Raw genomic sequence first — 23,627 nt, forward strand, 5'->3', positions numbered from 1 at the left:
AAAGAGAAGTTATTGAATCCTGCTGAATCAGTTACTTGTGGGTGCTTTCTGGATGTGATTGCTGCTGCAAACTCTGACACGTCCTTGCAGCAAATAGCAAACAGCCAAGTCAGCTTCAGCAATTATTGCAGCCTTATTCAGCAAGAGCAGCTGATTGGCGGGTGGATCGGCCTCCCGGAATATCCACAATCAGCTGTTCCAGGCTGCAGGGATTGCCACAGACCATCGACTCCTCCGTGCCTCGCGTTTTTGGCTACATTCGGTGTCTAAGACACACCCAAATTTTCACCCTCTTTTAGGGGGGAAAAAGTGCGTCTTATACTTTGAAAAATACGGTATATATTCTGAGGTGCACGGAATACTGTTATTGTCCCACTGAAATGGTACCTGTTTATCTACTCGCATTTGCTTGCTTTCGAACTGCTAGGTGGGCAGGAGCTGGGCCAGAATAGGGGGTCACTCGATCACACGGTGCTTGGGTCTCGAACTGCCAACCTTCCGGTCTATAAGCCTAGTGTCTTAACTGCAACTATTGAAATTGTTTCCTAGAACCATCCTTGTGATATCTGCCTGTAAATGTTTGGTCTACATGTAATGTTTTCCTTGCTACAAATGTTTTGTGTTTGCGTTTTTGCAGAATCTGGTCATTGAGTTACTGCCCTTTTTGCAAAGAAACCTTTCTCTTCTCCAACCCCACCCCAGGCTTGGAGAACAGCTGTCCTCAAGAGTCTCTGTCCTTGGATCTTGGGATGTGCCTATGGACACTCAGTAAGTACCGTATTTGTCAGATTATAAGACATACCTAAATTTAGAAGAGGAAAACAACAAAAAATGTTTTTGGCCTCTGCACGCCCCATTGTCAGCTTGTTTTTGAGGCTTTTTTCAGCCCATTTTTAAGGCTTTTTTTCAGCCCATTTTCGGGGCTTTTATTGCCCCATTTTCGAGGCTTTACTTGGTCAATTTTTGAGGCTTTTTTCAGCCTGTTTTCAAGGCTTTTGAAAAAATGGGCCAAAAAAGGCCTCGAAATCAGAACGCATTGTCCCTTGCTGCCTTCTCAGTGATGAAATCCAAAATTTTTTTACTACCGGTTCTGTGGGCATGGCTTAGTGGGCGTGGTGTGGCTTGGTGGGCGTGGCAAGGGAAGGATCCTTCAAAATTCCCATTCCCTCCCCACTCCTGGGAGAAGGATACTGGAAAATCCCCATTCCCTCTCCACTCCTGGGAGAAGGATACTTCAAAATTCCTATTTCCTCCCCACTGCTGGGAGAAGGATACTGGAAAATCCCCATTCCCTCTCCACTCCTGGGCGAAGGATACTGGAAAATTCCCATTCCCTCTCCACTCCTAGGAGAAGGATACTGAAAAATCCCCATTCCCTCTCCACTCCTGGGAGAAGGATACTGGAAAATCCCCATTCCCTCTCCACTCCTGGGAGAAGGATACTTCAAAATTCCTATTCCCTCCCCACTGCTGGGAGAAGGATACTGGAAAATCCCATTCCTCTCCACTCCTGGGAGAAGGATACTGGAAAATCCCCATTCCCTCTCCACTCCTGGGAGAAGGATACTTCAAAATTCCTATTCCCTCCCCACTGCTGGGAGAAGGATACTGGAAAATCCCCATTCCCTCTCCACTCCTGGGAGAAGGATACTGCAAAATCCCCATTCCCACCTCACTCTGGGGCCAGCCAGAGGTGGCATTTGCTGGTTCTCCAAACTACTCAAAATTTCCGCTACCGGTTCTCCAGAACCTGTCAGAACCTGCTGGATTTCACCCCCTGCCTGCTTCTTGGAGTTGAGGAACACTGACTGGCTCAGAGTTGCCCAATTTCATGACCAAAGTGGGATTAGGACTCATGATCTCCCATTCTCTAGCTTGGTGCTCTCACCGCTACACCAAGATTGTTTTTTAAATACGTGTTTAATGTATGGTTTTTACATTGTTCTTTATTTTTATGTATAAATGTTGTATGTTGCACCAGAATCAGGTGCTTAAGATGGCTGCTCTTCTCTTGGTAGACTGTTCCTTCTGGCTTCAAAATCCACAGCTGCAAGCTCACTTCCAGCAGATGCTAGTGAGATCCATGGAAGACAGCTGTTTGTGTGCTCTCTCTCTGTGCGCTCTGCAAGGTTTGTGTCCGACACAACTGTTTTAAAAATAGTGGAATATTGATTGATATTGCTTCTTGATCCTCCAGGGATAATACATTCATGCCGGAAAAGTCACAGCTAGTGTAAATAACCTTATTGCTTTCAATCTGCACCTCTGTTTGTGAATTTTTCGAGCTAAGATTTTATTTATTTATTTACTTATTTATTATTCACAACAGTATATATAAGCATAAGCATGAAATAACTATACGAATTGGATACAATCAAAGGCAACATTAGGACAGGAACGGTAGGCACGCTGGTGCTCTTATGCACGCCCCTTACAGACCTCTTAGGAATGGGGTGAGGTCAATAGTAGATAGTCTTTGGTTAAAGCTTTGGGGATTTTGGGAAGAGACCACAGAGTCAGGTAGTGCATTCCAGGCATTAACAACTCTGTTACTGAAGTCATATTTTCTGCAATCAAGATTGGAGCGGTTCACATTAAGCTTAAATCTATTGTGTGCTCGTGTATTGTTGCGATTGAAGCTGAAATAGTCTTCAACAGGAAGGACATTGTAACAGATGATTCTATGAGTTAAACTCAGGTCATGTCGAAGATGGGGACTCTGTGGTGGCCCAGATTTTAATATATATTTGTGTCCATCGTTCCCTGCCAGAAAAGCCAAATGATCAGCTACTATCTAACAGTTTTTGGTTTTAAGCAGGGATGCAGAAACTGGTCTCCCTAAACAGACTAAATTGCGGTGTGCCCAGAGCTCCTATAAAAATTGCCCATTATCACATTGTGTAATTTTTAATGAGAAAGGAGAAATTATTCTCTGTATGGGGAATGACTATATTGCCAGTGTTTTTCATTCACTTTTAAATTGTGTAGCAATTTGGCAATCAAGATAAAGGTTTCCCCTTTCCAGACGTGTCTAATTCTAGGGCACAGTGGTCATCTCTGTTTCCTAGCCAAGGCGGCCAGCGTTGTCTGAAGATGTTTTGGTGGTCATGTGGCCAACATGACTACACACCAAAGGTACATGGAAAGCTGTTACGCTGTTTCCCCTGAAAATAAGACCTAACCGGAAAATAAGTCCTAGCTAATTTTTCAAGATGCTCATAATATAAGCCCTACCCCCAAAATAAGCCCCAGTTAAGATTGTCAGCCAGATGGGTGCATTTAGTACCATATTTTCCCCAAAATAAGACCTAACCAGAAAATAAGCCCTTATGGGTCTTTTGGAGCAAAAATTAATATAAAATCAGATCTTATTTTTGGGGAAACGCGCTACTTTCCCATGAAGTGGTACCTATTTATTTACTCGCTTTTGCATGCTTTAGAACTGCTAGGTGGGCAGGAACTGGGACAAGTAATTGTAACTCATCCCATTGTGCGGTGCTTGGGTGTTGAACCCAGTCTATCAGCCTTCCAGCTGACAAGCTCAGCATCTTTAACCACTGAGCCATCACACACTACATCAGTTTAATTGGGCCATCACGTGTGAGTCTGATCTTTCAAACCTGACTAGCTATCCATCTTTCTTGCCTTTTCTGCAGAACTGAATTTCACCTGCTCTGATACCACATTGAAACTGTCCGGTCGGATGCTGGCCACATCACTGGAAGAGCGGGAGCTCCTTATCCAATGGCAACAGAAATTCTCCTTAAATTCCCATCCATTTTCTGTGGATGGGATATTCCTCAGAACTAATGCACCCTGCGCATCTTCTAGTGAAGTGGTACCAATATCTAAAGGTGAGCTAGCCAGGTAGTGACTAGAGGTGGGTTTCGCATAATTTTACCACCGGTTCGCCCAGCACCTGAAATGTTCGCGCATCACAAAACACAGCAATTTGCTTGCACGTGCTGTCCACACATGTGTGCGACGTCAAACAACACAGCAATTTGCTTGTGCGTGCCATCCACACATGCATGCAGCATCAAAAACACAATGGTATAGGACAGGATTGCATCTGGGTAGGTGGGGACAGGGGACCCGAACTGTTCTGAACCACCACCTCTAGTAGGGACCAAAAATTTGGTGGCTACAATCCTAATTAATCATTTATTTTTATGGATTTTTTTCGGTGTAAATTTTATAGAGAAAAATCCCGAGGATCAAATTATGAATGGTCTTTTTTTTTTTTTTGCAATGCTCTGAATTGAAAATAAACTGTCATGCAATTTAGATAAGCTAGATTTAGAAACCTCGTGACTGTTAAAATACATGGCATTTTATTCTGTACCAAAATTATTCCTTCAGAAATGAGTTAGTCACACCAAGCAATATTCTGAAGAGCTCAGTATGTATACCAAAAAACGTTCCAATTTATTGGAACTTCGGTGTTATGACTGATTATCAGTTTTACTTTGGGGGATTCAAAGCTCCCAAGAGTATTTTCTTGTTTTGGGCACACTAGTCGGACAGTTGACATTGATTCCATAAACCATTAAAAGGAAGTCTGGATGAGTTAGCCCTTATATTAATAATACCTTTTCCCTCTTTTTGTTTATTGCATATAAAAAGTCCATTTCTAAATAAACCGTGTGTTGTTTGCGTACAAATAATTTTAGGAACTAATAATAATATATTTTCCTCTTTTTTTCCACAGCTTCATTTCAAGGCTGGGAAATTGCTTTTTTGGTCTTGGGTTCCATTTTGCTCATAGCGCTGTTGATTGGTGGAATTGTCTATTGTATAAAAAGGTAAAAAAAGAAAAGAAAAGAAAGCTGCTTTTGGGATTTGTGCTAAAGCCAAATCTAGGAACCAAAAGATGGTTTGGTTCCTAGAACCTAACAACATTGATCCAGTAGGAACCTGACTCCATCATCCTGTAGGGGTATCTTTGCCCAATCCGGTACCCATTTAATGGACTGGGTAATACAGGTATTCCTTGACATACAACCATTCCTTTAATAACTGTTGGGACTCGGTATAATAGCATTGAAAAAGTGATTTATGACCGTTTTTCACACTTACAACCATTGCATCCCCATGATCACATGATCAAAATTCAGATGCTTCACAAGAGGCATGTACCGTATTTTTCCAACTATAAGATGCACCTGACTATAAAGATGGACCTAAATTTAGAAGAGGAAAACAATAACAAAAAAAGTTTTTGGCCTCCCTTTTTTGGTTCCAGCTTCCTTGATGCTTTTGCTAACTTTTCTTGTGTGTGTTTTTGCCTATTGTGGCCCCAATATCTAAAAATTTACAAACATTAAAATATGCATTAGCAGTTCTTTCTCTTTCCAAAAGTATAACCTCTATCAGGTTTGATGGGGAAATGCTTGCATATTTCTAAGAAGAAATATATGCAAATATAATTATCACCTATACAACATGCTATTGTATAGAGAGCATATCTTTCTAGCATGCTGCTATGTACTTTATGCTGAAGATTAAAAGCTATAGAAAAGTAAGGGCATCTATAGCGGCTGGAACATAGAATTGTTTATTTTACTATGATTTGTTGAGTAACCAGGCCAAATATAAGCTAAGCCATTGATTAACCACATATTTTTTTTGTGTGTTTTTGCATTCTTAAAAGGCAGATTTCAGATTTCAACATGTCCCTGCTTGCTTTGAACTAAAATGTGCTCAGCTTCCTTAACTCTGTTACTGAGGACTGAGGACAGCTGGTGACTTCATGCATTAAAAAACAGAACGCAGAGATCAGTTCCAATTATGCCCCTGGCATCTATACAGGCAGTTCTTGACTTACAACCACAACATTTCCATTGCTAAGCAAGGCGGTTGTTAAGCGAGTTTGGCCATTTTGCCATCTTTTTTGACACAGCTGTTCAGCAAATCACTGCAGTCGTTAAGTGAACCGTGCGGTCGTTAAACAGATCCGGCTTCCCCCATTGACTTTTCTTGTCGGAAGCTGGCTGGGAAGGTTACCAATAGTGATCGCTTGAACCCGGGACAGTGCAGACGTCATAAATATATGCCAGTTGCCAAGTGCCCAAATTTTGATCATATGACCATAGGGAGGCTACAATGGTCATCAGTCATTTTTTTTCCAATCCCATTGTAACTTTGGATAGTCACTAAACGAATGGTTATAAGTTGAGGACTACCAATATGAATGTTTTGTTCTAAGAGAGTGTATTTTTTCAACCTTGGCAACTTGAAGGTATTGTATGTGCTCATCAATTCCCTGGGGGATTCTGGGAATTGAAGTCCAGACAATCTTAAACTTAAAAGACTGTTCTAGGATGATGGTTAGACTTCTTAACCATCTCTGGTTAGGACCCCTGCTGGCACAGTGATTAGAAGGCAGTATTGCAGGCAAACTCTGCCCATTGCCAGCAGTTCGATCTTGACCAGCTCAAAGTTGACTCAGGCTTCCATCCTTCTGAGGTTGGTAAAATGAAGACCCAGATTGTTGGTGGGAAAATGATGACTTTGTAAACCGCTGAATGAGTTCTGTAACCTGCTTTTGGGTGGTATATAAGTCTAAGTGCTATTGCAATTGCCATGAAAAGAAGGACTAAGGGTTACATGATAGCAGTGTTCCAATATCTTAGGGGCTGCCACAAAGAAGACAGGGTCAAGCTATTCTCCAAAGCACCTGAAGGCAGGACAAGAAACAATGGGTGGAAACTAATTAAGGAGAGAAGCAACTTAGAACTAAGGAGAAATTTCCTGACAGTTAGAACAATTAATCAGTGGAACAACTTGCCTCCAGAAGTGTGAATGCTACAACACTGGAAGTTTTTAAGAAGATGTTGGACAACCATTTGTCTGAAATGGAATAGGGTTTGCTGCCTGAGCAGGGGGTGGACTAGAAGACCTCCAAGGTCCCTTATGTTATTCTGTGATTCTATCTCTGTGCTTTCTGTTATGATAAGCAGAGCAGAAGCAGCCTGCTTCAATCCTCTCCCCGTCTCATTAAGCAAATAAAAGTCGGGCTACTCTCCTAACCTATTTCCTTCTGGGTTTTTCAGACCGCAAAATTACAACAACATTGAACTGAACGATCGCTGCGAGATTATTTCAGACATCTGATTCTACCAGGAAGTGCCTCCATAAAAAAAAAAGGCTATTTATGGATCTACTGTAATGAAGAGGTAAATCTCAGAACGTTCCAGCCAGCTGACCGCAGTGTAAACAGATCAAATTCCTGGAGTATTTATTTTGAGAATGATGTTTTTCTGTGCGTGAGAAAACCTACCCCTTTGTTTCTACAAGCATCTCTCACTGCCAGGCTGGGTGAAAAATTGGTGGGGTGGAACAAGATATTTTCCCCACCCACCATAAAAAATATAATAATAAATGTGTAGCCAAAGCGATTACTTCCTCCCCCTAATTTGTCAGTGGGGGCAAAGTGCTTTGCTCATCACAATCAGAGAAAGAGAAAGGGGAAGAGAGAGAGAAAGAGAGAGAGAAAGAAAAAAAGAAAAGAGAGAAAGAGAGAGAGGGAAAAAAGAAGAGAGAGAGAGAAAAACAACAACAGAGAAGCAAGAAAGCCTTGGATTCCGTTCTAATAAATACAGAATTTTTTTCTCAGAGTGGAAAGGAGTAGACGGAGAATTGCTCAAGTTACCTCACCTACATGGATTGTCAATTAGATCTAAAGTGACTTCGCTGCTCCTAAGGAATGGACTGTCTTAGTTGTAATCAGGTGGGTTTCAGCAGGTTCTGACCAGTTCTGGAGAACTGGTAGCGGAAATTTTGAGTAGTTCGGAGAACCGGTAAATACTACCTCTTACTGGCCCCATCCACATCTATTCTCTGCCTCCCAAGTCCCAGCTGATCGGGAGGAAATGGGGATTTTGCAGTAAACTTCCCCTGGATTAGGGAGGGAATGGAGATTTTATAGTATCTTTTTCCTGGAGTGGGATGGGAATGGTATCCTTCCCCTGCCACGCCCACCAAGCCATGCCCACCAAGCCATGCCACAGCCACCAAGCAACACCCACAGAACTGGTAGTAAAAAAATTTGAAACCCACCACTGGTTGTGATGTGTGGTGCCACTGACAATGAACGCCTCAAGTGTGTTTGTGAAAGGGGACCTTTTTCAGGGGAAGGTGCCTGCTTTCCAGGCAGAGAAAGTCTCAGGTTCATTTCCTAGTTCAGGAAACAGGAAAGATCAGTTGAAAACAAACATTTTCGCAAAGCCGTCGGTTCAGTTGACATTTTAAAGCTGCGGGCAAGAAGGTAACTGGACCCCTATGCTCACCTCCCTATGCTCACCTCCCATTTTCTAAGCCAGAGAAGTCAGTACCTAAGCCAAAGGAAAAGAAATTAAAAAAAAAGAGGTCACCCTTGTCTAAACACTCCACTTTCCCCAGAAGGAAACTCAGGAATTTGTATATAAACCGTCGTTTGTAGTTTCACCTTGCTTGTGTAGCTGTACCAACTCTGTAGCCTTGAATTTCTTGCTCGCCGCCAGAAGGCCACAGCAAAAATTAAAACCCAAAGCAATGACACAAACAGAAGGTGGTATAAATCGTGAAGGTCCCTGGGGGAAAGCCCAAATTCAGTATCCTCTGAAATGTGCTGTCTCAGAGCCAGCTTCTCACACCTCTGCAGATGTGAATAGGGGGTCCTTAGTGCTCCCTGAACTTGACTGTATTCTTGCAGCTGTTTCATTACCCAGCTAGATAACAGCATCAATGCTAGAAGGGTTTGCCCTTGTAGCATTGATGATGTTACTTAGTTCGGTAATGAGACTTAGTCTAACGGGTAGGTGTGACATTTGCTTTCAGGCACACTTGATTTAACAGGCTTTGTAAAAGCTGCAAATTTTTTTTGGATCGACTTTTAATCAGCTACTGCCCTCTGCTGATCCTCTAACATTGCAGCAATTGCTAATTAAATTAACCAACCATGTACAATATTTTTTGCTCATCCCATCCGTATACAATATTATTGTAGAACAGGGGTCTCCAAACTCGGCAACTTGAAGACTTGTGGACTTCAACCCCCAGAGTTCCTCAGGCAGGATGGGGAGAGAGGGGCGGGTTGTTGCCAGGTTTGCCAAGTTGTAAGGTTTGGAGACCCCTGCTGCAGAAATAAGAAAGAAGACCTTGACAGCAGCATTGGCTCAGTGACTTAATGATGCTAGAGATGGTCTCAGCTCGGGCGATTGGAGCCCTAGTTCTGCCTACCACCATCCTACATTTTTTCCATTTTTTAAAAATCACACTGTCTTCTTGGTTTTTCCAGTTCTGGCATTCAGGAAGTTATGAAATAAATGTTTAATTGCTTATTTGCTCTTCTTTGTCCTCTGATCACCGAGATCTTATGATGTTTGTTTTTGCTGTCCTTAGGCTGGAAATTTACCAGTATTTATCTTGTTTATGGTTGATTGTATTTTATTCTGTTGTGAGCCACAGGGAGTCAGAATGACCGGGTGGCATTATGAATGGACAGAAAAATAAATAAAATAAAAAGTTGGGAGTCCAAATGCAGCTGATTTTTTCATTGCTGAGACCTATCAAGAGATCTAAAGTTTCTTTTTCTGACAATAAGTTTAGAGGAGTTCCCCCTCTCACTTTTTCAACTTTTGTTGGAGATAGATGGCTTGGCCTTCAGCTGTCCCTGTCACAATTAAAGCAGGGCTCCTATACAAATGGGGGAATACCTTAGCTTTGCCACCCTAGTTATGCTAAACAAGTGAGACCTTCAGCACTAGGCAGCTGTCAACTAGATGCACATATGTGTGGCTGACTCTTTTAAGGAAGAGATAATATTCATCCTTGCACTACAGCTACTTCTCGACTTACAACATTTGTTTAGCCACCATTCAAGGTTACTATGGCACTGAAAAAAAGTGACTTATGACCAGTAAATAAAGGAGTGTGGGGTTCACACAACATGCTTCATCACAAAGTAGTATACTTATTCACATATAACAATCGTATGTGAATAAGCCATTTTGGGTAGTGGTTAAAGCACCAGGCTAAAAACCAGGTGATAGTGAGTTCTAGTCCTGCTTTAGGCATGAAGCCAGCTGGGTTCATCTGGAAAATGCTGTGGTGCCAGTACCATATGATCTGCCACATCTGGAATCTGCTGTGATGCTGGCATGGTCTTCTGCTACATCTGGAACTTTCCTGGATGCTAGCAGTCTTCTGCAACACCTGGAACCTGCAGTCTTAGCAGTCTCCCAAAACATCTGGAACCTACTGTAAGCTAGCATGGTTTTCTGCAAAATCTAGAACTGCTGCGGTGCTAAACCCTTTCATTTCCCAATTTGATCCACCCTCTCCCCGAAAAGATGGCACGTGCTATGTATTACAACTCCCATGACTCCAAACCATGGGAGTTGATCACAGTTGTGGTTCAACCCCCATTGGGCGACGTTCGGTTGTTTGCAAAAAGAAAAAAAAGTGGAGGGTATTGGGTGGCTGTTGTTGTTTTTTTGCAACTTAGAATAACTTTATTGTCAATTTGAATGTACACTAGTTGGCATACATTAAAATGAAATTTCGTTGCATACAGCTCTCAAAGCGTCTCCATCTCTAATAACACACTGATTGATCTCGTGGTTTTGCATCCACTCGTGCCTGCAAATCTAGCTTTCTTGGCGTTCCCGCCAACAGCAAAATTCGCGGGTCTGGCCCTTTAAAAAAAAAAACCAAATGGGAGGAGCCGTAACCTTGGAGACAGAGGCGTCTAAGGATTCCAGCTCCCTCTCCCTTGTCGCCGTCTTGACGCCATCCGCCTGCGCCCAGCTCTAGCGGAAGGCGGCAAACGACGTCACCGCGAGCGCGACGGAGGAGCAACTGGCGATCTCTGAGGATGTAAGTAGCGGAGAGGCGCTAATCCGTCGCCATCTGGCTCGGGGACGGCCGTGAGGGCGCCGGGAAGCGGTTCGCCGAGCCGCCGAGGGGCTTCTCAGCAGGGTCGGCCTGGTGGAGGAGAGTCAGCCCGCTTCGGGAGCGCGGGAGGCCCGGGACGGAAAGTGGGGAGGGGAGGCTCCTCTGAATCCGGAGGACGGGGCGGCGTGCGGGTGGGTGACGTAGAAACGAGCTGGCCCCGCCCCCTTTTGGCCTCTTGCTCAAAGCAAGTTCCTGGGGGGGGCCCTGAAAGAGCTGCTCCCCTCTTTTTTCGGGGGTGGGGGAGAGGGAAAGGGGCTGGATTCCCCAATGATCCATTGTAGATCTCCAAAGTAATTTCTTGCACCACTTGCAAGGCAAACGGTGCCCTGTAAGGTTTTGCATGGTTTCCTGTTCCTATTGCAAGAAAGAAAGAAAGAAATCTGATTTATTCCACTTTTTTTTTGAAGCAGGGAGACGCTGTTCTATGCCCCCGCTTCGATTTATTTTTTTAAAGTTGCATTATGCGCCCCTTCAATCCAGTTGGATTCTGCGTGGTTTTCCGGGTTGCCTGCAATAATAAGGCGGCGTGAATGATACGGAGATATAAAATGATACGCCGGGGTAATCAAACTCAGGTCTTGCATTGGGTGCAAGATCCAACTGGTCCGCCAACTTTCCTAAAAGGCCAGATGGGTATGGGATAGATAATCTGGGATTCAGAATAAAATCTTACGGAAGTGCTTCGTTTTGGGACTTGTATTCCTTCCACAGTTAAGGGAAATAGAGATAGTGGCGGAGCGTTTGATACACGGGTTGAAAAATAAAGCTAGGATAGAGAGAGTAGCAGTGAGATAAAGCAAATGTGATCTGGGTGGTTTTTTAATCCTGCAATAAGAAAATACCTTGTTCCATCTCTTAAAAAATAATTAAATTGCAGGTTTGTTTATACGCCAATAGGGTATCATAACAGACTCTTAATGTATGCCTTCCAGATGAAATGAGTGCTTATAGCATTCCAAACAAACATATTTCAGTATCTAAATAGTCAAAATAATCTCATAATGCTTGTTGTGGCCCCGATACTAGTAGTACAAATTTAGCAGTTCTTTCTCTTTGCAAAAGCCTGACCCCAGTCAGGTTTGCTGGAGAAATGCTTGCATATATTTAAGTAGAAATATATGCAAATACAATTATCACCTATACAATATACGAGTATATCTTTTAGCATGCTGCTATCTACTTTATACTGAAGATTAAAAGCTATTGAAAAGCAATGGCATCTATAACAGCTAGAACACAGTGCAGAATTGTTTTACCGATGATTTGTTGAACAACCTGGCCTGGCTCACATGTAAAATGAAGCCATTAACCACAAATCATTCTTGGTTGGATCACATTTATCCCAAGTAGGGGCTGTAAGTCTGGAAGCTTTGCCCCCCCACAATTTTATTCATGCTTAATTTTATTTATATTTCTATTTAATTTTTAATTTAATTTCATATTTAAAGATCCCATCTGTATTTGTATCAGAAGCTCCTACAAAGCTAACCAAAGAATGCTTCTGGGTTGAAATCCCATAGGTGCTTTTTCAGGAGGCAACTGGACTTTTCTTGGTTTTCTTTTTCTTTTGAAGACATTTCACTTCGAAACCAAGAAGCTTCTTCAGCTCTGACTGGATGGTGGGGAAGGGAAGGATTTATATTCCTCATTGATGTTCCATTCCCTGCTATCCTGTCAGAGCTGAAGAAGCTTCTTGGATGAGAAGCGAAATGACTTCAAAGGAAAAAAAAAACCAAGAAAGTCCAGTTGCCTCCTGAAAAAGCACCTTTGGGGCAACCATGACCTGGATGATGGAGAACCTTTACAGACTTCTGGGTTGAAAGGATTGGCAGGTGACAACACTGTTGCCCAGGAGATGCCAGAATGCCAAAAATTACGTAGTCTTCGAGGAACCTTTCATGTGCCCCCCCTCCCCCAATTTAAAGATACAGTTCTGTGAAATCTCTAGACAGGAAAACCTGTTTACGATGGTGGCGAAAAACCTGCGTTCTTTCTTTGTTTAGTATTAGAGGGCCTTCTAAGATATTCAAATACAGTTATCTTGTAAAATGCAATGTAGATCAGTGTTTCTCATCTGAGCAAGTTTAATTTGTGTGGACTTCAGCTCCCAGAATTCTCCAGCCAACCAGCTCCCAGAATTCTCCAGTCCACACAGATTAAAACTACTCAGATTGGAGACACTGGTTTAGATGTTCAGCAGGTGCCATTTTCAGCCAGGTGTAATTTGCTGTTACGTCCACCTAGTGCTTTGGGGACTACAGGGCTTTGCATAAAATATTTGCTTCGTATTACCTGCCGTTCTTATCAAGTAGGATTTTTTCCTCCTCCACTTCTGCCTATATGTTAATTGTCTCTCAATGCTTTTATCTTGTCACTAGGCTGCTCTCTGGAGCTTCTTGCACTCGCTTAGGGATCCGTTAGAAGTAAGCTTTCAGATAAGTGAGGCCCCCCGCAGAGCTGCTTTGGGACTCGGAAGGGGAAAATGGAACTGTCAGGAATGAAAAAGAAGAGTTTGCTAGCCATCAAAGAAAATAATAAAAAGTCCAGCACTAGGTAACCACTGTCTGAATTTTCAAGAGCCTAAATTCTCCCAGGAGCTGGAGGGGAGGGGGATGGGAGGGAGGGGGAGAGAGCTTCGCAGCCTACTAGGACTTTCCTAGTAGGAGAGCATGCGTACAGACAGTACTCGACTTAACGACCACAGCTGAGCCCAACACTTCTGTTGCTTAAGCGAGGCAGTTAAGTGAGTTTTGCCCCATTTTACGGCCTTTCTTGCCACGGTGGTTAAGCGAATCACTGCAATTGTTAAGTTAGTAACACCGTTGTCGAGTGGCTTCCTCGCTGACTTTTGCTTGTGAGAAGGGTCACAAGAGATATGTTCACCTTATCCTGAGACGTTGCAACTGTCATAAATAGGAGTCAGTTGCTAAGCTGTCCAAATTTTGACCGTGTGACCCTGAGGATGCCACAATGGACCTAAGTGTGAAAAAGGGTCATAAGTCCCTCCCCTTTCCCGCCCCCAAATTTTTCACTGTAACTTTGAACGGTCACTAAAAGAACGGTCGAGGACTATCTGTAATTATAGAAATGCTTCTTTGCGCTCTGCCTTTCTTTAAACCTGCTCTATAGAGGCTGGGAAATTTTGTCATGCTTTCGTTGTGGTGCGGTGGCCTAGAGGTGGAGCGCTCGCCTCACAATCAGGAGGCTGTGAGTTCGATCCTAGATGGAGGCAGCTATTTCTCTCTCTGGGCGTGATGAGAATATATGTGCTAAACAAAACTCCGCATTGGTGATAGGAAGGGCATCCGGCTAGTAAACACTCAGCTCCATTCAGTTCACCAGACTCCATCCCGCAAGGGACTATGGCGGCCTTAAAAGGAGATGATCATGCTTTTGTTTGGCCACTGAGGTTGGAAGATAACTCTGGCCTTTCTGTCAAAGGGCACCCTCTCCGTCCAAGCGCAAAGACCGGACCGAAGAAAAATCCAAGGACCGGTCCAAGGACAAACCAGCCACAAAGGAGTCCGGCGACAAGGACCGCGGGCGTGACAAAACCCGCAAAAGGCACAGCGCCTCCAGCGGCAGCAGCAGCACCAGGTAAGTGGAATCCGAGCATCCTTGAAAAAGTGTGAATGGAGGGTCACGTCATCATTGGTTCCCGGGAGCTAGAAACTCACTTCCTGAGGAGTTCTGGTGGGGCAGGCAGAGTTTCAGAGTTTCAAGCTGATCCCCTAACTGGATATGGGATCCCAAGGATGTGAGGGGGCCCATTTCCTGTCTGTATTAACATGGAAAGTAACAGTTTTACTTAGTGCCGTACGTATTTACTTGGTACTATTCGAATATGTTTTATGGTGTAAACTGCACAGAGTCACTTGTTGAGATGGATAGCTGCAGAAATCAACCAACTACTGTATTTTTCAGAGTATAGGACGCACTTCCCCCCTCCCCCCCAAAAGTGGGTGGAAATGTCTGTGCATCTTATACAGCGAATATTGCGGCGGGCGGAGGGGGGTTGGTGCGGCGTGGATCGGCTGTTCTGGAATGGGCTGTGGTGGTGGCGGCAAATGGGTCGCGACTGTGGCAAACGGGCTGCGGCGAACGAGCCAGTTGAATACCGAATGGATGCTGGGAGGCAGATTTTTTTTTTCTTGTTTTCCTCCCCAGAAGCTAGGTGCGTCTTATAGTCTGGAGTGTCTTATAGTCCGAAAAATACGGTAAATTGTCATGTTATGTATTTCCATTCACGGTGGGATGAGGGATTTTGGAGATAGTGAACCAGGGTGGGTCTTCTACTCATCTGGTCTTAGCCTCCCATTCTTTTTATTTTTTTTTATTTTGAATTTATATCCCGCCCTTCTCCGAAGACTCAGGGCGGCTTACACTGTGTTAAGCAATAGTCTTCATCCATTTGTATATTATATACAAAGTCAACTTTTATTGCCCCCACAACAATCTGGGTCCTCATTTTACCTACCTTATAAAGGATGGAAGGCTGAGACAACCTTGGGCCTGGTGGGACTTGAACTTGCAGTAATTGCAAGCAGCTGTGTTAATAACAGACAGACTTAGTCTGTTGAGTCACCAGAGGCCCTTGCTGTAAGGTTTTGATAGAAATGATCCTTTAAAAAAAAAAATTCAATTCCTCTTTCTTTGATATGTGTGCGTGTGGGGTTTATGAGGGCTCCTTTCAAGCATTCTAGATCCCGGGAGTTGATTCTGCTCAGTTCTGGTGATACGTTTTGCTGCTTGTCTTCTGTCAGGTCTCGGTCCAGTTCCACCTCCAGTTCAGGGTCAAGTTCCAGCACTGGATCCAGCAGTGGCTCCAGTTCCTCTTCTGCGTCAAGCCGTTCGGGGAGCTCTAGCACTTCCCGTAGCTCCAGCTCTAGCAGTTCTTCAGGCTCTCCGAGCCCTTCCCGGCGTAGACATGACAATCGGAGACGGTCCCGTTCCAAGTGAGTGGGGATTCCCTGCGGAGGGTGAGGGATGTGATCAATCTGGACTTGGACAAAGAGGCTTAAAGTCGTGGGAGTTGGGGACTAATTTTCACCCATGGCTTTAAATCAGAGGTTCCCAGACTCTTTGGTTCATTGATCCTTTTATGAAGAGTGTCAGATTATTCATAGACACCCCCCCCCATTATTTTAATAGTGATACGAATATTAGCAATAATAATAATGACAACATTGATCTTGGATAGTCTATTAATTCTTGGAGGTGATGTTTAAATCTTTGTATGTGTAATTGTTGAAAATAATAATTGATTACGTTCACCTGAAGTGTCAAGTCACCAACAAAGCGGTATAATGCGGAACATTGTAGACAAAACTCTCATTGTGGCTCAGTTTTGTGTTTGAACACCCCGAATTCCTTACATGATCTAGTAGAATGTAAATGCCATGTTAGAAACATGTTAGGGATGCGGTGGTTCAGTGGCTAAAATGCTGAGCTTGTTGATTGAAAGGTTGGCAGTTCAGCGGTTCGAATCCCTAGTGCTGCATAACGGGTTGAGCTCCCGTTACTTGTCCCAGCTTCTGCCAACCTAGCAGTTCGAAAGCAAGTGAAAAATGCAAGTAGAAAAATAGGGACCACCTTTGGTGGGAAGGGAACAGCATTCCCTGTGCCTTTGGCATTGAGTCATGCCGGCCACATGACCACGGAGACGTCTTTGGACAGCGCTGGCTCTACGGCTTTGAAACTGAGATGAGCACCGCCCCCTAGAGTCGGGAACGACTAGCACATATGTACGAGGGGAACCTTTCCCTTTAAATGCCATGTATTTTTTTTTAATTAACTTTTTCAAAGACCTAAAAATCAGGAATTTGTTAGCACCTTTTATGATTTAACATATTTGATTAAAAGGCAAAGGCTTTCAAAAGATGTAACTTCTTTTATCAGATGCAGTGTGGCCAGACTGATGTAGGGTTTAAACTGGGGTGAGGTAGGCAGGGAGGGGATGATAGTTTGATTTATGCAGATGTAAACACAATGGTTTTTTTAATCACATTGCAATTGTTAATTGATAAGGTACTGGTAATCACATGAATTTGCATAATCAACTGATCTGCTCTCTTTCCCACTTCTTTCCCCATTTTAAATCCTACACCTAATTGCATCTGATGATAAGAGCTGCAGCTCATGAAAACTGGTGCCGTTTAATAAGATTTATTATTATTATTATTTTATTATTTATTAAATTTTTATACCGCCCTTCTCCCAAAGGACTCAGGGCGGTGTACAGCCAAAAGATAAAAAACACAAAAATGTACAATTAAAACGACAATTTAAAATCGAGCATATTAGAAAAAATGGCCAACATTTAAAAGTTTAAAATTATAAACCATATAATAATAAAACCCCAGTTAAAATTTAAAATATTAAAAAATATTTAAAAATATTATGCCAGTCCCGCTTGAATAAATAAGTGCGTTTTCAGCTCACGGCGAAAAGTCCGAAGATCAGGCACTTGACGTAGTCCAGGAGTGATTTATTAATCAGAAGAGATGCTACCAAACTGCTGATGTTTTTTTGCTACCATAGATTTAACACAGCTGTCTTCCTATCATGTCTGAAGATCCAACATTGAAACGTACATCATTCAGACACGCTGTTGTTTAACTTAAACTTAAAACCTACTTATTTCGTCTTGCTGGACTCGCTTAAATTTTAAATTATCAAATTGATTTTATGGGTTTTAAATTTTTTGTAAATTTTAGAGGGTAATATTTTATCTATAAGTAGCCATATCAAATAGATTTTTTAAGGGTTGTTTTTAGTTTTGTATTGTTGTTTTCTTTCTGTATTTTATTCTTGGCTGTACACCGCCCTGAGTCCTTTGGGAGAAGGGCAGTCTATAAATAAAAATATTCTATTCTATTCTATATTCTAAATAGCATGCCTGTCAGTTTCCTCATGCTAGTAAAAAAACTCAGAAGCCATTGTCTTTCAGAGTTCTTTACTAGCATGAGGAAACTGGCACACGATGAGTGCAATTCCAAAACTGAACTTCCGGATTCTTTTCCCAGTTATACAAACCCCAAGAGTCCCACCCCCCTGACCCCTTTGCTGGTCACATGGTCCCACGTTCTCCCAGTTCATTCGAATATCTTCTCGCCACTCTTCCTGCAGATGTGAACACCATCCGACCTTGACCGCTTGAAGAATGTTACCATACCCCTCAACCCCCCTTCTTCCCCTCAGGGGAAAAATGTGGCAGCGTCTGGAACCCTAAAGTCTAGTATGGTTTCCAGGCCTGACAATGCCATTTAAATGGTAACCAGCCATTGGCTTTTACTACAAGGTTGCTCATTGGATAATGATCTCTGTTTTCTCAAAGGTCTAAACCACCCAAGAGAGATGAAAAAGAACGGAAGAGGAGGAGCCCCTCCCCTAAGCCCACCAAAGTTCACGTCGGGAGGCTTACCAGAAATGTCACAAAGGTAATTGCAATCCAGCACTTAACTGGATTCAAAAAGAAGGAAAATAAGACCCTGAAGGAGCAGAATCAAAAGTCGTCATTAATTTGGGAATTTGGAGTCAAATTGTAAAAAAACTCATGAAAACACGAGTATCGTTTCAAGAGGAATAACTCCGGCCTACTCCACTGTTACCTATTCCGTTGGTTCTCCATAGTTTTAAGAGAGGCTTTCTCCCACTTCACATACCCAATGCTGTCCGATGCTTTTCTAATAGTGAACCTAATTGCGCCTGTCAATGGAGCTCTCTGTATTAAACCCTTGCTTCTATTTCCGGTAGTATTTCTGTATTATTTTACCTCTAAATGTATACAGGAATATATTTTAGGTAAAGATAAGAAAGCAAACCTCAAACAGAAATCCCTCTGCATGGATTTGGCTGATATGTATACATCTCAGTTAAAGGCGTAGCTGTTTCTTTTTCAATATTCTTTTAGAAAGCTAAAGATAATGGGAAATATATAGTGATGCCAGGAATTCTTTTCCCTTTAAGGATCACATCATGGAAATATTTTCTACTTACGGAAAGATCAAGATGATTGATATGCCAGCTGATAGGCTCAACCCTCACCTTTCCAGAGGCTATGCCTATGTAGAGTTTGAGAATCCAGATGATGCTGAAAAAGCATTGAAACACATGGATGGAGGTAGGTGTAGGGGTGGGCTGCTGGGGGTTTGCAGGGGTTCAGGAGAACCTTGAGCTAAGATTCTGTGTAGTTCGGAGAACCCCCAAATCCCACTTTTGGCTGGTCTTGCCCACCCAACTCCTCCCCTCTCAGGAGTCCTCACGCAGTCCATTTTGGATGCAGGTAAGTACAGGGTGTGCGTGAAGGCTCAGGAAAAGTGAAAAACGGGCGTACTGGAAATTCGAGAAGGCCAGAAATGGGCCAGTTTCTGGCCTCCGGAGCCTGGGGAGGCTGTTTTCGTCCTCCCAGAGGCTCGAGAAAACCCTCTGGAGCCCAGGGAGGGCAAAAATGCACAAACGCACTGCCGTGGTGCAGGAGTCCGACCAGCCCACACCCACCATGGTCACACCCACCCAGCAACCGGGCAGAGAACGCCTTGCTATTTTTTTTTTTTATTGAAAAAGTTTTAACAAACAAAAACATTTTCCCCCCTTTTTTCCCTCCCTCCCTCCCTCAAGACCCCTTCCCTCCCTTCCCCCGGCTTCCCGGTCAATCAGAAGGTATTGTTATACATAAACCAAACATAGAATAAAATTTTCTCTTCTAATCCAATTAACCTCATCCAAGTCTTTTCATTTCCTAACCCCCCCCATTACATAAAATAATACATCCTAATTATTCAAAGGCAATCTGATATCTCTTAATCTGATATCTGTTTTGTAAATAAACAATCCATTTTTTCCATTCAATTAAATATCTTTCCTGCGTATTGTCTTTCAAAAAGGCTGAGATTTTAGCCATCTCAGCCAAGTTAGTAACTTTCAATATCCATTCTTCTATTGTAGGTAACTCTTTTTTCTTCCAATATTGTCCAATCAACAACCTTGCTGCTGTTATTATGTTCAAAATCAATTTAATCTCAGTCACTGTACAATCCGTTATAATTCCCAAAAGGAAAAATTGCGGCAGGAACTTTATCTTCTTCAGGACATTTAGAATAATCCACCAAATTCTTATCCAAAAGGCCTTAATTTTCTTGACCTTGCTAAAATTTTTGAAGCCCACCCCTGGGTAGGTGTCTGGAATTAAGAGGGTTCCAGATCGAGCATCAAGGAAAATCTGGGGTGGGTGGGTGGAAAGGGGACTCCTGTGGACTTCAGATGGCTGGCTGGGGAATTCTGGGTAGTTGAAATGCACACCTCTTCAAGTTGCCAAGGCTGAGAAACACTCTTAACAAAGGTAACATTGCTAACGGTTGGGCAACTTTCATCTCATTGACATGTTCTTCCTATTGACTTCCTTTTAAGTGAGTGTCCATCCGCCGGCGCCCAACTCCCTGCATTTGTCTCCCTCTCCGTGTGTGCTACAAGAACAATTGTCAGCTGGCATTTTAAGCAGGCGGAATTAGAAAAGTTAGAAAATAGAGAGGTTTGGTGGCTACCAGCACTCAGTATTCTTTCTTCTGTGATACAAACAGGTCAAATCGATGGGCAGGAGATTACCGCCACAGCTGTTTTAGCTCCTCGTCCAAGACCTATTCCGAGGCGTTTTACCCCTCCCAGAAGGATGTTGCTACCGCCCCCTATGTGGCGCCGCTCGCCACCGCGCATGAGGAGAAGGTAGGTTGCCTTAATCAGTGATATGGATGCCAGGCCTTTCATGCTTATGGATCAAGACATAGACACTCCAGAAATGCCACTCTATGGTTACAGGGTGCAATGATATCTTTAAAAAGTTGTCACAATTTCTTCCTTTCTCATCTTGCACTAAACGGAATCCATACAGGGTTATTTGAATTTTTTTTCTTCTCGCACTGCCGTCAACTTCTGGATGTGTAATCTCTTCTCACGGTCTCCCCTTAATGGCTCTTGGCATTCCTTCTGAATCCCTTCACAGTAAGGTCAGGGCTATTGTGGTTAATCGGATAGGTGTCTTTCTTTTCTGCTCACGCACCTTCGCCGAAGCAGTTATTTTTGTAGTGGAAGTGTATGTAACTTGTCGCAACTGGTTTGCTAAAATTTTCAATTGTCAGAAGGCTTCTTGAAATCTTTCTTTGAGAGCCGTTATTGTGGTCACCAAATAAAACTTCAGTTTTATTATAGGGGGCGACCTGTCCTAGATCCTTCCAAATGCACCCAAGAAACTTGAGTTTCCCATTCAGAAAAAGGCAGATAATAAATAAAATAGACTACGAAAACATCTTTGAATTGAATACACTTACGTAAGGAAAACCAAAAGTACACATATAAACTAGGTGAAACCAGGCTTAATAGCAGTAAAGTGAGAGGGATTTTGGAGTCTTAGTGGACAACCAGCTAAATATGAGCTAACTGTGTGGTGGCAGCCAAAAGAGCCAATGCAATCCTATGTTGCATTAACAGGATACAATCAAGATCAAGTGAGGTACTAATACCACTCTATAAAGCCTTAGTAAGACCACACCTAGAATACCGCATCCAGTTTTGGTCACACTATAAAAAAGATGTTGAGACTCTAGAAAAAGTGCAGAGAAGAGTAACCAGGATGATTAGGGGGACTGGAGACAAACACAATGAATGATTACAGGAACTGGGCCTGGCTAGTCTAGTGAAGAGAAGGACCAGGGGAGACATGATAGCAGTCTTCCAGTATTTGAGGGGCTGCCACAGAGAGGAAGGGATCAAGCTATTTTCCAAAGCACCTGAAGGCCAGACAAGGAATAATGGATGGAAACTGAGCAAGGAGAAATTCAACCTGTAAATAAGGAGAAATTTTCTGAATCTGAGAACCAACCAACCCATGGAAAAGAAGTTGCCTTCAGAAGTTGTGGGAGCTTCATCCCTGGAAGCTTTCAAGAAGAGATTGGACTGCCATCTGTCAGAGATGGTGTAGGGTCTCCTGCTTGGGCGGGGGGTTGGACTAGATGTCCTACAAGGTCCCTTCCAACTCTGTGAATCTGTAATCTGTGCTGATTATACTGTACTAAGTAGATGCGGCTCTTCTTCATCTGAAGCCTTTCCATCAATCTGTTTCCTTTCAGATCCAGGTCTCCCAGGCGCAGATCCCCAGTTCGCAGGCGGTCCAGATCCAGGTCTCCAGGTCGGAGGCGTCACCGCAGTCGATCCAGTTCCAACTCTTCTCGATAAAATGCAGGACTAGGCAGCTCTGTTGTCTTTTTTTTAAGTTAAAAGTGCACCCATTTAAAATGGTCTCTCTTTTGTAAGAAAAAAAAATGGAATCTGAATAAAGAAAAGGGACGGTTGAGAAATGATAAAAACCAGCTAAGAATCTTGAATTGGATAGGGTGGAGATGTTCTTTTGCTTTTGACATTTTCAAAGATAATTTGTTATTTTAGATATAAATCTGTATAATTCCAAGAAAATTGGCTGCTTCTCAGACATGCCAAAATGGCTTGGACATATATCTCAATGTCAAAATGTCTTTGTTCCCTTTTACTAAATCAGTAAATTTTTATACCCCCTCTAATCCTCTCGCCAGCCCAAAATTACATCTTGGCCGTATTGATTATTGTATCTGTGACAAACTGAAAATACCCCTTAAATTAAACTCTTTATTAGTGACACAGAAAAAAAAAATCCCAGTTCCTGCCAAGAACGCTGTAAATCTTTTGCTTTTTAGAAGATGTGCAAAACACACGAGCTGAAAAATTGTATTTTCCTGATCTCTTGTTTGGAAGGTGGGTGGGAGCAACGATTTTGTGATTGGAATAACCGAGGTTCAGTTTCTGAAAAGGCCGGAGAGCCTGTTGTACAGTCATTACTATAAAGTTTGATTTTTGTATAACTTGGTGGCATCTTGTTGTCATGTTGTGTTTGTACTTGTGTAGAATGACAAATAAACCAGTAAGGTTTAGGGTGTGAATGAATTATTGCTCATTGAAAATTACTGTAGTCATCTTGGTTTAATATTTTAGCAAATAAGTTTACAATAAATGCTGGGTACTGCTAACAAGAATCAAAAAATGCTATCCAGACTCCAGAGTGTCTAGGTTAGGTTTCCATAACCTGGTGTCTTCTCGGTCAGTTGGGACTACAACTCGCAGCTAAAATGAATAGAGTAGAGTAGAATAGGAATAGGAATAGGAATAGGAATAGGAATAGGAATAGAATAGAATAGAATAGAATAGAATAGAATAGAATAGAATAGAATAGAATAGAATAGAATAGAATTCTTCATTGGCCAAGTGTGATTGGACACACAAGGAATTTGTTTTTGGTGCATATGCTCTCAGTGTACATACAACAAAAGATACGTTAGTCAAGAATCATAAGGTACAACACTTAATGATAGTCATAGGGTACAAATAAGGAATCAAATCATATTAGGAAACAATATAAATCGTAAGGATACCAGCAGCAAGGTTACAGTCATACAGTCAGTCATAAGTGGGAGGAGATGGATGATAGGAACGATGAGAAGATTAATAGTAATGCGGATTTAGTAAATAGTTTGACAGTGTTGTGGGAATTATTTGTTTAGCAGAGTGATGGCCTTCAGGAAAAAACTATCCTTGTGTCTATTTGTTCTGGTGTGCAGTGCTCTAACGTTATTCCAGCGTGCATGGATGGACTATATTGGGGCGAAGAT

At 42.6% G+C, this 23,627-nt stretch overlaps 2 protein-coding genes across 7 annotated transcripts in view; both read left to right on the forward strand.

Annotated features, from left to right (window-relative positions):
* LOC131185116 (uncharacterized) overlaps positions 1–10,424 on the forward strand; it is a 36,135-nt gene extending 25,711 nt beyond the window's left edge. For all 4 annotated transcript variants that reach the window (XM_058157252.1, XM_058157253.1, XM_058157255.1 and 1 more), the window contains exons 10-14: positions 638–768; positions 2,019–2,129; positions 3,657–3,854; positions 4,712–4,805; positions 7,056–10,424. In XM_058157252.1, the coding sequence (XP_058013235.1) occupies positions 638–768; positions 2,019–2,129; positions 3,657–3,854; positions 4,712–4,805; positions 7,056–7,116 (595 nt within the window). In that variant the 3' untranslated portion in view covers positions 7,117–10,424. The remainder of the gene's footprint in view (positions 1–637; positions 769–2,018; positions 2,130–3,656; positions 3,855–4,711; positions 4,806–7,055) is intronic.
* A 308-nt stretch (positions 10,425–10,732) lies between these two features.
* RNPS1 (RNA binding protein with serine rich domain 1) lies at positions 10,733–22,892 on the forward strand. Of its 3 annotated transcripts, none has more exons than XM_058157256.1 (8): positions 10,733–10,860; positions 13,317–13,491; positions 14,380–14,535; positions 15,702–15,893; positions 18,275–18,377; positions 18,907–19,060; positions 20,517–20,658; positions 22,059–22,892. In XM_058157256.1, exons 2-8 carry the CDS (start codon positions 13,421–13,423, stop codon positions 22,162–22,164), a joined length of 924 nt encoding a protein of 307 aa, XP_058013239.1. In that variant the 5' UTR covers positions 10,733–10,860; positions 13,317–13,420; the 3' UTR covers positions 22,165–22,892. The 3 variants fall into 3 exon arrangements, with proteins under 3 accessions (XP_058013239.1, XP_058013241.1, XP_058013240.1); XM_058157257.1 differs by lacking the exon at positions 10,733–10,860 and adding an exon at positions 11,053–11,069; XM_058157258.1 differs by lacking the exon at positions 13,317–13,491 and having other exon boundaries at positions 10,783–10,860.
* The last annotated feature ends 735 nt before the right edge of the window (positions 22,893–23,627 follow it).

This window comes from Ahaetulla prasina, chromosome 14, assembly GCF_028640845.1.
Source record: "Ahaetulla prasina isolate Xishuangbanna chromosome 14, ASM2864084v1, whole genome shotgun sequence".
Taxonomy (NCBI): Eukaryota; Metazoa; Chordata; class Lepidosauria; order Squamata; family Colubridae; genus Ahaetulla; species Ahaetulla prasina.

Excerpts from the sequence above, each read along its gene's own strand:
- RNPS1 (XM_058157256.1), top strand. The coding sequence starts at position 13,421 with ATGGAACTGTCAGGAATGAAAAAGAAGAGTTTGCTAGCCATCAAAGAA. Across the intron at positions 13,492-14,379 it reads AATAAAAAGTCCAGCACTAG|GGCACCCTCTCCGTCCAAGC; the intron begins GTAACCACTGTC and ends TTTCTGTCAAAG. Across the intron at positions 18,378-18,906 it reads TTACCAGAAATGTCACAAAG|GATCACATCATGGAAATATT; the intron begins GTAATTGCAATC and ends TTTCCCTTTAAG.